The 12,467-nt window shown below is 36.0% G+C and overlaps 1 protein-coding gene across 3 annotated transcripts in view; it reads right to left on the bottom strand.

Moving 5' to 3' along the window:
* Cntnap2 (contactin associated protein 2) overlaps positions 1 to 12,467 on the bottom strand; it is a 2,084,252-nt gene that overhangs the window by 1,217,512 nt on the left and 854,273 nt on the right. For all 3 annotated transcript variants that reach the window (XR_012908553.1, XR_012908554.1, XM_075953824.1), the window contains exon 5: positions 918 to 1,121. Coding sequence is in view for 1 of the 3 variants with exons in the window: in XM_075953824.1 (XP_075809939.1) it covers positions 918 to 1,121 (204 nt within the window). In the remaining 2 variants the exon portion in view is untranslated. The remainder of the gene's footprint in view (positions 1 to 917; positions 1,122 to 12,467) is intronic.

Genomic DNA, 12,467 nt, shown 5'->3' with positions numbered 1-12,467 from the left:
TACCATTTTATTAAATGAGCAATATTATGGGTTGAATTTAAAGTGTTCCCCAAAGAATTGATGGTTAAAGCCTTGGTCCCAGCTGATGAGGTTTAGCAATATGATTAGATGATGATTGCTTTAAAGTCATGGATGGATCAATCGACCCACTATTGAAATAATGTCTTGAGAGTGATATTGAGAGGTTACAGGCAGTATGGGGTAGTTCAATGAAATAAGTCACAGAAAGTGGACCACTGAGGCATCTGTCTTGTTTCTAATCTCTTCCTTTCTGTTTCTTGGCCCCCATGAGCACATTTGTTTCACCATGCCCTTCTTCCTTAGTGTTATACCTCACCAAAATCCCAGAGCTATGGATTAAGACATCTGGAATATGAACCAATACAATCTTTCCTCTTTTTTATTGATTTTTTATTGAGCTCTACATTTTTCTCTGCTCCTCTCTGCCTCTCCCCTCCCCTAAAACCCTCTACCAAGAATCTTTCTTCTTTTAAGTAATTTTTCAGGTATATTGTCACAGAGATAAAAAGGTGACTAAAAGAAATAGGTATAGAAATGAATACTCTACCATCATAGATGAAAATTAATTGACAATATAACACGAGATCTTATAATTATAATGTAAAGAAATATGTAGCATTTAAAATGCTTTGAATTTATTTATTTTATATGTATTAGTGCTTTGCCTGCATGCATGTATGTGCACCATGTACATGCCTAGTGCCAAGGAAGATAAAAGATGTCATATGATTACCCCAGTTCCAGGGATGACACTTGTGGACTAACATGTGTGGCTGGGATTTGAAACTGAGTCCCCTGTAAGAGTGGCAGGTACTCTCAATTTCTGAGTCATCTCTCCAGTTCCTCCTTTATAAATATTTTAAATATGGAAAAAATAACAGAGAATGACAACAAACCTAGGTTTAAACTGAGGAGCAGCTTGGCTTTTTTCAGTTCCAACGTTATGTAATCCCCTTGCTGCCCTTCACCATGCAAGAGTACACCTTCACTTTCCGAGGTCTTGAATTTCAAAGCAATGACATCTTTGAGTGTTTTCATCTTCTTGTTTCTGAAGCGGTACGGTAACACAACATGGCCATCAAAGTTGATAACATCAGCCCCTGAGAGGAGAGAGAAATACCTCATTAGTCTGGTAGCTTTAGATGAGGATCCACTTCCAGCTGGTGCCTGCTCAGGAAAGAGGGAGTTAGTGAGTGCTTTCCTGAAAAATATATATTCCAGTGTTGTCCTAAAGTGGATTGGCTGGAGAGTTTTTGATAAGAATGATCATAACCATATCTATCAATAGAGAATTTTATTTCAATTGCTATATTAAAAATAAAAACTCAGTGAATATGAATATGATTGAAATTTTTACTTGGAAATGTATAGTTTATGGAAAAAAATCAAAGGAAAATTAATTGATCTTTTGATAGCTTCATACAACATGTTTTGATGATATTCACCTCACCTCCCAATTCCTTCAGGTCCAACCCCATTCTTTATCTTTACCTATAAGACTTTATATCTCTACTCTTAAAAAATTCATCAAGGTCAGCTAATTACACGTTAGGCACTCTTTTCCAATATGACCTCTTTGGTAGCTTCGGATATCTGTCCCAGACTCCATATTGGCCCCTTGCCTTTGGAGTGGGGAAATTTGGCACAAATGATTTAGGCTCCAATGATTAAACTCAGATATCCTGAGTTACCATTTCTGGGCTGGAAAACAACTATCCAGTCGTACTGTGACTGACTGGAGGAACTCTAATTTGAATGTAGAGGTCCCATTGGCATTTTTAGAATTGCGTGAGAATGCAGATTGTGTATTATGTTTGCTCCATCATTGTTACTCCTTTCCACAGTCATTTAGTCACTTGTTCAGTGAGCGAGGGATGTGTATTATCCATGCCTGGGCGGTGGGTTTCCAGATGGTGGAACGACAACAAGGAGAATTGGCAAAATATACATCAAATATTTCTACAGCCAGCATGGGAGTTGCTATTTTTAGATATGTATTGTGAAGATACTTTCAAAATCCTGAGTCTGTTACCTTTTCATTTTTATATTTCAGAAAATTTGGTCAAACTGGATTGTTCTAGTAGCTGAAAAGCACAGTTCAAATGGACAAAGTCAGCCTTGAGGCTACGAGAGTTCTTCCTAAAACACTCCCACGTGAAGACAGTTGGGGAAAGAACAGGGAGTTGAAAGCTCACTGGAGAAATGTTTCCTCATTTTATGTTCTGATTTTCTAGCATGTGCTTAGTTCCAGTACTACGGGGAGCAGTTTGATTTGTGGTAAGTAGAGTGAACCATTTGACCAGCTTTGTCCCCAACATGGTGTCAGAAGAGGTGAGGGATAGTCTTACCATCCAGCCCTTTTTGATTACCACCTGTAAAGCATTTGTTCTCTACAGAGTGAACAGCAGCAACTGTTTCTAACATTATCTCAGGCTAAAGGTAAGTTTTCCATAAACTCGTCAATAGTTTTCACATGCTTTAAAAGCACGGAGCTGATGATCTCAAATTTATGCCTTTAAATCAAAGTTGAAACAATGCTGTTTTCAAAAGTTGAAAGAGGAGCTTAGTAGATGCTTCAGTTAGTAAAGCGCTAGGTATGGAAGCACATGGAAAGCTAGGGGCGGTGGGCTAGCTTGTAATGTCAGCCCAGGCTGGGTAAAGACAGAAGCCCCAAAGCTTACTCTTCAGCCAATCTAGGGGTGGTGGGGCTAGCTTGTAATGTCAGCCCAGGCTGGGTGAAGACAGAAACCCCAAAGCTTACTCTTCAGCCAATCTAGGGGTGGTGGGCTAGCTTGTAATGTCAGCCCAGGCTGGGTAAAGACAGAAGCCCCAAAGCTTACTCTTCAGCCAATCTTGCTGAATCTATAAACTTCAGGTTCACTAATATCCAGTCTCCAAAACCTAAGGATGAGACATAGGAAAATTCATGACTTTGGCCTCTTACTTTCACAGGCACAAATACACGCACGCACATATATCAGAACGTCAACACACATTCATATCGCAGATACATTCTTAAAGGCATATTCATTAACTGAAAGCTTCAAGAGGCAAACTTAACCATGTGCCCTGAGTTTTTGTATAATCAGCGCTGTTGTCCATAAAGAGCTCTTCATAATCATTAGACTCCTGCTCTCACCAACCGCACCACAGAGTTTATATTAATACAGAGGGTGGGGGAACAATCATTAAGTCTTGGCTCCTGTTCACACTGTAAAGCCAATTAAACTAGATCTTAATCATCTATCCTGTCATAGCTGAACTCCAGTGGCAACATCTTCATCATCCATGATGAGAGATAAAGGCAGGAAAAAACAGCACCCGATATTCTATTCAGATCTCAGGTTGTATTTATAAGCCCACAGTTGGAGGAAATTCGGGTTTTTTTTTTCTTGAAAAGTGGATAAATAAAAAACCTGAGAAGGGAGTCAAGTTATGACCTCTGGAGAGTAATTTCCCCCAACTTCCTATCAGTGGCAATTGAATAATAGAACCATCGTTGTTTTATATGCCTTCTATATATATTAATTGTGACATATAATGCTTCTCATTCAGATTCCAGGAAGCAAATGTCCCTTCAGCCTAGATAAAGGCAAGAAATCTCTACTTTTATATGTTTATATAAGTAGAAATCTGTATGCAGTGCCAGGAACAGATTTGTACGAATGTGGATACTTTCCTGCCTCACATTTAGAACAATGGGAAGGTGTGACAGAGGAAATGGGTGTGGTTTATTGCCTCTAGACAGTCCTATAATATTGATGAAAATAATGAAGAGAAGTTATTCACGTTGCCCACTCTCATTTTACCCATGATAAATCCTTAGTGGTGGGCTGAAAAACTGATAAAATGATCTTCAAGCCAGACCTCCTACATTACAAAGTCAAATTTGTTCCTCTATGAATAGCTTAAATTCTTTTGAAATATCCACATACTCTCTTGTGACGGTGAGTGGAGAGCTAGTTTGGAAATGATAAAACTCCCTGAAACGATCTGTGTATTATAATTTATACTTAAACACCTATCATAATCCTTTAAAAGAGTTTGGGATATTGTACAATAATGCAAATAACACCCACCACAGATTAGGTCTATTTCCTATGAAAAATAAATTTAAATTTCACTTCAAGTCTAATAATATGTTGTGCTTATTTTAGGACAAGCTAATTTTTTTCTATGATTTTGATTACTTATCACTCCCTAAAATTAAGAATTCTCTGCAGTGATTAAATATGTGTGGTTGAACTGTTTAAGCAATCTGAACAACAATAATGGCTATTCAAAAGTGAATGCCAAATCATAGTGTTTCCACAATTTTGCTTCTAACAATAACTCAGGGAGCTGGGAGTGTGCCCAACTCATCAAATCCTTGTGCAATGAGGCCGTTCTTGTTTTGTTAATTGGGCTGAGGCTTCTTAGTCTCTGAATTTGTATAAGATGTTCTGGAGAATTTTTATCATGTAAGCACTGGAATATTATTTTAACATACCTTGGATATATTTCTACCAAAAACATGTTCATTGTTTCAAAATTTCTTAACACATATTAAAAGTAGAATGTAAATCCTATAAATGATTTTTATAGGTAATGTTAATAATCAGTAAGTTTGTTCAAATGTTAGATTTTTTAACTTATCTAACAAGATATGCATTTATCAAATCTAAGTATGGCATAATCTATACATTGTATATATACATGAGTGTAATCTAGGTATGAAACTTGAATATAGTATAAAATGATATAGGTTGTTGCATGTACTCTAGAATATATAGCATTATATAAAATATATAAATATACACTATGTTTATATGTATTTACATAACAATATTTGTGTGTGAAAAAATTATACATATAATCATACTAGAATTCATAATATATAAATACCAAGTCACTTCAAACATCTGAAATAAATTTCTAAACTAAGATTTAAAAATATAAGATGTAATTTCACTAGAATATCAATTTTTGCATAAAGACACATCCCTATACGTTTTCAAATCATGTGTTGATCTATTTCATGAAATAATATGAAGGACATTTTCATTCTCACTACCCTTTCATATTTATTCCTTGTGTATGTATAGGTGTGAAAGTCCACTTGGTTTGTGTGTGTGTGGTATATGCACACAGGAGTGTGTAGATGTGTGTGCTTGTGTACATGCAGAAACTAGAGGAGCATATTGCGTGCTCTTCTCTTTAACTCTTGGCTTTGTTTCCTTGAGACAGGGCATCTCAATGACCTCGGAGTTAAGCTAGCAAAAAGCAAACCTCTGGAATCGGTTTTTTTCTAACTAGTCTTATAATAACTTTGGGGGTAGAAAAATCATTGCTGGTCAATGTTCAAAAAAGATTTGTTGAATATCTGGCATGTTGTCATTTACATTTTAGTAAACTAGTATCATAAAAACCTTTGTTATATTTAGCCTAAAATTAAAGGACTGGATTGGATGACATTTCTAAAATCACCTCTTTCTTCTTTAATGGACAATTATAAGTAGACATATAGCTGCGATCATCAGATAAGTCCCAATCATCAGGAAAGTCTTTGATAATTGTGGATAAGTTTTAGTGTTATGATTGTGGGTAGGAATTAACTAGAATAGACATGAACTCTGATGGAATCTATCTCTTGATTTTTTTCATGTGCTTGGAGCTTATTACATTTTTCTTTTTTTTTCTTATTACATTTTTCAAGGCTCTTTCCATTCAGTGTAGTTGTGACTTAAGCCTAAAGAATTGAAGTGGGTTATTTTAATAGATCCTTTCAATCTGACTAGATCTAGACTAGTTGGAAAAGAAACAATAAAAAAGAACTCCAACCACTTTCATGAAAACTAAAATGTAACTCTTTGTACAACTTTTCTTTGTCATTGCTTCATACCATGTCATAAAAGGACAACAATGTCAGAAGAGTTGTTATTGAAATATTTCATGAAATTTACTCGTTTAAAACATATTTATCAAGACAAAGATAACTGGGCAAATATTTGGTTCCATTGTTATATTGAACAAAGCCCATCCATGAATACACTGTATGCTAGACATCTCATTTACCCATCTATGTAAGGGACTTCTCAGCCTGCCCGTCTACCCACCATACTTACTGGTCCTTGAAATCTATTTTAGTTGTCTCTGTCAATTTCCCCCATCGTCGTCATCATTTCTAGTTTGCCATACTATCTACTAAAGTAGGCCACTAAAGGTAGGCATTTGATGGTTGTAGTTCAGCTCCCATTATTATCTTGTTGTTTGTTTCAGGGTTAGTTTTACTCTAAACAGCCCCAAACACACATTCTCTTTACTATGAAACAAATTGCCTGCCAAGTTTCCCTTGCCATGATGGACAAAAGGCCTCTGATTGTATGAAACAAAATAAATATTTCCTATTTCTATTAGGTTTTATAGTCACAGTAATTAAAAATTAACTAAGACAGTAAATTGGTACCAGAGAAGCACAGGCCATTGTGTCAACTAAATCTGATTATATGGATCTTAGAACTTTGGAACTGGGTGATGAGAGGAATTTAGGAAAGTTTAGAGATGCTGGCTAGAAACAGCTAAGAATGATGATAACAGGAGTTAGTGTATGAGTTAGTGGGCCTTCAGGATGTAAGAAAGCTAATGGAAATGTGGATAGTCAAGACAAGCTTTAAGAGGCTTCAGATGGTAATATGATGCCTATTGGAAATTGGATTAATAGCCATTCATGTTACATCTTGCAAAGAATTTGCCTATATTTTGCCCATGACCTGAAGATTTGAGTGATGTTGAGTTTAAATGCAATAGATTAATTCTGTCTGATAAATTTCATTTGAGCATAGAGCTCAAGCTGTTGCACGTGTATTGCTGGCTGATTTAGTCATAGTCACAATGTGAATTGGGAACAAAGTAGTTAAAAGAGCAAAATGCATGGAGTTCAGTCAAGAAAGGCCTTGAGTGAGAGCTCCTGCCACTGCCCCAGGACCCATGGGTGTTTCACTCTAGCCTCCTTGTCTTTTCATATGGACTCGATACAAGTCTCTTCATGATCCTCCTGACCTTCCGTATCAGATGGGATTGCTGAGGCTTCTAGCATATTGGATTGAGTGGCTACCTGGTTCTCTTCTCTCAAAAAAAAAGTTATTATTGGATTAGTCAGCTTCCTATAGTATAGCCAAATTTCTACATTCTGTTTCCCTAAACAATCTTGAACAATGAAGTAGTTTTAATCCTTCCTTCCATTCTTAGTGTTGGGTTCATGAATAATTTTGTAGAGCTGGTCTAGTGGAAGTCAGTCCCTTCAGTTTCTGCTCATCTGGAACAAACTTTATTTCTTTTAATATTTAGAAGAAAAAAATGATATGAAGAGTTTTCTTAGGTGGTAAGTTTGGATTCATTTGTTTTTCTTTCTTTTTTTCAGTACTTTAAACATATTTTCCAATTTCTCTTTGCTTATAGATTTATTTTTCATGAGTGATGGTACAAATCTAATAGGCCATTAGTTGTGTGGATTGATATTTTTCTCTTTCTGTTTTCAAGATTTTCTCATTATCCTCTATTTTTTGACAGTTTTCCTCCACTGTGCGTTGGTAAATGTGCGCTTTGGCTTGTGCTAGCTGAGGTTCTTTCAGTTGTATCCACATATCAATGTGTATTTGAAATTTGGAAAAAAATTAAGCCTTTATTTAACTTTAATGAAATAGATTTTTAGTTTCCCTTTCTATATTTCAAATTCTTAAAATTTGTGTTTGAACACTTGATAATCGCTCATAGGTTGTACAATCTTTCTTTATAATTGTAAATTTAACTCGGCATTTCTCTCTCACCTTTGTGACTCTTCTATTTTGTTGATAATCTTAATTCAAAGACTTGGTCTCCAGGGACTAAGATTATTTCTTTGGTGAAATCTGATCTTCTGTAAAGGATTTCTTTTATATCTTTGTTTTCATTGATTGGGGTTTTATTTAACATATTCCTAATTCTCTCTTTTCATGATTTATTTCTCTATCATGAATTTTGTACTCATTCCCTGCACTACCTCCCTACATTCTGGTCCTGTTTATATGTTCTCTTATAAAAATCATTGACCTGAAAATCAAAAATCAGGACAATCAAAGTATTTTTTTAAGTAGCTGATGGACTTCCTTCAAATTAGGATATGTTTCTATAAAACTGTACTTCTTTCAAAGCTTTATATTTTGTGTATTTTATTGTCCTTCAATATCTGAACATCTGGTGTAATGTCCATTTATATACATTAGATGAAATTCTTTCCCAGATCTAAAAAGCATGGATGGGTGTTTTTCCTTTGTCCTGAGGACAGGTGATATCTGGGATTTCTGGTGAGCAGCCAGAACACCATAGCTGTAGGCTGAAAAGGCAACATAAAATAGATTCCCCTGGTATTGGTTACTTGTTACTATGAGTTATGGTTTCTCCCTGCTGTGCTGCAGATCTACAAAGCTTATACAGGAACCCCCTCAGTTCTTGGTGCACTGATGTAGGGAAGACAGGGATCTTAGCACAGTCTTCAGTTCCACGGATAGTGGAGAGGATCCTTCATTAGGATTTTCTCTGGGACCATGGGCTACAAAAAGTCCCAAGGGAAGTTCAAGCTATGACCATAGGCCTCACTCAGCCTGAAGTTTCTGTATACTGAGTTGCTTCCACCCAATTGTATGCTCCCAAGTACAATGTCATCAAGCCTATGCCAATCTCTAAGCAAAGATAGGAAATAGCAGGAGATGTAGTATGAATTTAAGTTCTAGAAGTTGGAGCGATCTAGAATGTGTACCTTCTTCACAGCATCAGGATCACCTTGGTTTGTTTTTATGGCTGTTCTTATTTGCACTTTACAGATTTTCTTAGTCATGGAATGTAGGTTACCCACCACAAAAAGCTATGGCCAGAATGGCTAGAATTGAAACTAGCTTTGCTCTTTTCCTTAACTTTCATATTTGGTTCGTGATGTCATTTAGGTCTTTTATCACTCCTTTATTGATTCAGAGAGTTTTCTTCTCTCTTATTCTTCAAAATACGGCTTCTCTTTTATTACTCTGATCCTTTTCTCTTGTGAAGTCACATAGAAAATATTTCTTTATTTCACCAACTTGGTTGCCACTTCTCTATATAGTTTACAGACCAATACCCAACTGCCTGGAAGACTGATCCACATTGATATTCCCCAAGTATATTTGTCTCTACTCGTCAAGTATGTATCTCCTTTTATGGGCTTCCTTGCCCTTGCTGTCTTATTTAACACTAAGTCACTTAAGCTGGAGAGCAAGAACTTTTTGGAGCTCTTCTACCTTTTCCCAACCCATATCATAACTACGTCCATGTCCTGGAAAATATAGCACTTCTTAAGTTTAAAACTTATGTACTCCCTTTATATATAATAATACAGCTGCCTCACATTTGGTAACATACATTGTATTTGCAGACTTAAGGGAATAATTCCTATACTCCTGTCAATTAATCCTTGCATTGATGCTCTAGAAACTGGAATCTCTTTTCTCATATAAAGATTTTTGCCAAGAATAGGAAAGCCTATGTTCTGTATATTAAATATATATATATATTTAAACTTTAGTAATAGCAAATCCTGCATCCTCCCCACTGTCTCTTAATCAGAGCACATTCCTCATTGTTTATTAAAATAAGATGCTAAACCAACTGAAAATCTGGTTGAGATCATGGGAGTCTCAATGAGAATGGACATGTTGTCTTCATCTGGTCACACCTCAACCATTGCCCAAGTTTTAGAAAAGTCTTACCCACTGGAAAGTTTATCTCTATAAGACAGTGATGCCCTAATAACCCACTGGACCTTGCCGAACTTGATGTCATAATTCTTTGGGTTGTGCTGAAACTATATTGCTAAGGTCTCATTTCCTCTGGGGACATTGCATTCTAAGTCAAAGACTTTGTATTATTACACTTTGCATTCTCAGATTGATAAACTCTTCTTAAACTGATCTAACTACAATGTGTCTTTGAAATATCAAGGCAAAATGGGAAATGAGCTATGTTCCTGCGTCCCTACAAACCCATACAAAATTCGGTGAAATTAATTTTCTAAGATAGAAACAAATATCATGTAAGGGATGTGTGTTTGTGGGTTTCTATAATATTAGTTTAAAATGAATTATAGTAGTTATACTCATATGGTATTTGTTTATAAGTCAAAGGCTTAGACATTTAACTTCTACATGAGTTTTATTGTAACACATTTTTCTTTTAATTGAATGTATTGAAGAGAGACTTACTTGTTGTTAAGATTAGAGTTGGCAAGCTTATTAAGATAATCTTTCAACGTGGTTATTAAGTTAGTAAAACATTTCTTTAACACAGTTATTTTGGACTAAATTGAGATTAAATATTTATTGACATTCAGAGGAAAGATGGATTTGTTCCTGTATTTTATTTTTATTGAATTACTTCATGAAAATCTATTAATGTGCAATGAATATGAGTAGTTCCTTATGCGGTTGGCTCATTGAAAACAGAGTAGACATAGGCAAAATGTTAGTAAATTTTGAAATCACATTACCAAAATTTCATTATTCAATATCAAACACAAAAAGGAAACTCAATGTGCCCTCTGCTTCCAGGAATGTTCATTCACATGCATGTACATCATTACAAATACCACCTGCCACTTTCTCTCCCACCTCTAACAGCTCACAGGACACCTGGAAATCAGAAAATCATCTTTCCAAGTAGCTTATAATTATCATAAACCTCATATTGCATAAATAATATGAATTTTTTAAAAATTTTCAAAATTTTTATTTGTAGAAAAATCCAGGAGGCGCTATTATAGAATGTCATTAACATTGAGGAAAACATCAATACTTCCTATTAGCAGAGGAGGAGAGGTGGAAACAAGGAGGTATGGAAATCAGTGGCAGCCTCTCTAGACACTTCTTGTTATGTCTGTGGTTCACTTCCAATTCCCTGTCTTAATGATGTCTTGTCCTCCTTTTGTGCTTTGACATTTTGGTCTGGCTGATCCTGGAAGACTATCCTTTCTTGAGTTAGACAAGCCTTCAAGCACACAGCCCAAATGCAAACAATCTTGGAGGATTTACAACCCAGATGCTACTTATACTGAAAGAACATGTTCTCAGTCACTATTCACCTTTCATTTTGTCTCAAGATCAGGTGTCTGACAACTAGGTACAGTTCCTGGGCAGTAAAGACCATGTAACCAAAGTCATGACTGCCTTCTCAGCCTTACCCATTTCTATGCAAAGTACAAGGAACTGTCATTCCCAGCACACTCTGACAGAGGCTGGTGAATCACTGTAACCCCATTTCAATTGACCCAGTATTGAAGTTTACACTCTTCTCTTGCGAAACAGGTAATAATAAACTGTCTTCAAGCACTACATACCAGTTCATATCAGAATGACCACACTCTAGTTCTCATTTCTTCTTCAACATTTAAAAAAAAATCTCATCAAAATTTGTAGGAAAACGAGAGAAAGATACAAATTTTGATCAAATAAAAGAAGAATCTTGGAGTTGAATAAACCAAAGGCTTAATGGAATGGAATAGAATATACCCTTAACTAAGGTCAAAATTTACTTTCCGAGGCACTAAATACAGGCCATTGAGATGGCTCTGTAGGTAAAGGGGCTTGCTCTATAAAGGGGCTCGTCTGGCACCATGAAGTCTCTTCCTAGAACCAACAAACAAGCAGAATGAGAACTAACCTACTAACCTACAATTTTGATCTAGGACCTCCACACATAAATTAATAATTATGAGTAATAATTAAATATTTTAATTTACTTAACTGTCTTAATTGTTAAACATGATTTTAGAGACGTGTCTTTTCTTTAGCTACCCCATATTCCAGTGCTCTATGCTAGCATGTTCTCAAGTCCATAAGAAAGCAAACAACAGCAGTTGCACAAAGCTACCCCTTTAAAATTACAAGCCTGATGCAGTCCCCATAGGTTTGAATTTCACCAACTATTCCCACAATTGTTCATGAAACCAGTGTAATGTGTAAGAGTTAACTGGTGAACAACCGTAAGCTTCTTTATTCTGTTTCCTTGAAAAGCAAATGAGTTGATACTAACAATTTCTTCTTATCTGCAAAGGACTGAACATTTGCTCAGTGTATTGTGGACTTGTTTCTATGGTGTTGTACATCAGCACTACGTTTATGTGTGGTCTGATTTCATATACCTTTGGGTGGAACTTACCTCAAGCATAAAATAGGACAAAGAAAGCTTATAATGTATACATGCTTTGAAATAAAATGTGCTCTCTCCTCTCCACCAGAGTAGGATCTGTCCTGCCTGTCAAAGCTCTAAATGGTTCTCTGAGACCTGGTCATCCTCACACTTCAGTAACTTGGGCACTGGAGACCTGATTCACTGTGAACATGGGTGTTGTCCTTTACTGTGTGGCACCCGCACACTCACGTGCGCCCTGGTGAACAGGCTGAATT

This window comes from Microtus pennsylvanicus, chromosome 19, assembly GCF_037038515.1.
Source record: "Microtus pennsylvanicus isolate mMicPen1 chromosome 19, mMicPen1.hap1, whole genome shotgun sequence".
In the NCBI taxonomy this organism is placed as follows: domain Eukaryota; kingdom Metazoa; phylum Chordata; class Mammalia; order Rodentia; family Cricetidae; genus Microtus; species Microtus pennsylvanicus.
The sequence above is the reverse complement of the archived record's forward strand: the minus strand, read 5'-3'. Positions and strand labels throughout refer to the sequence as shown.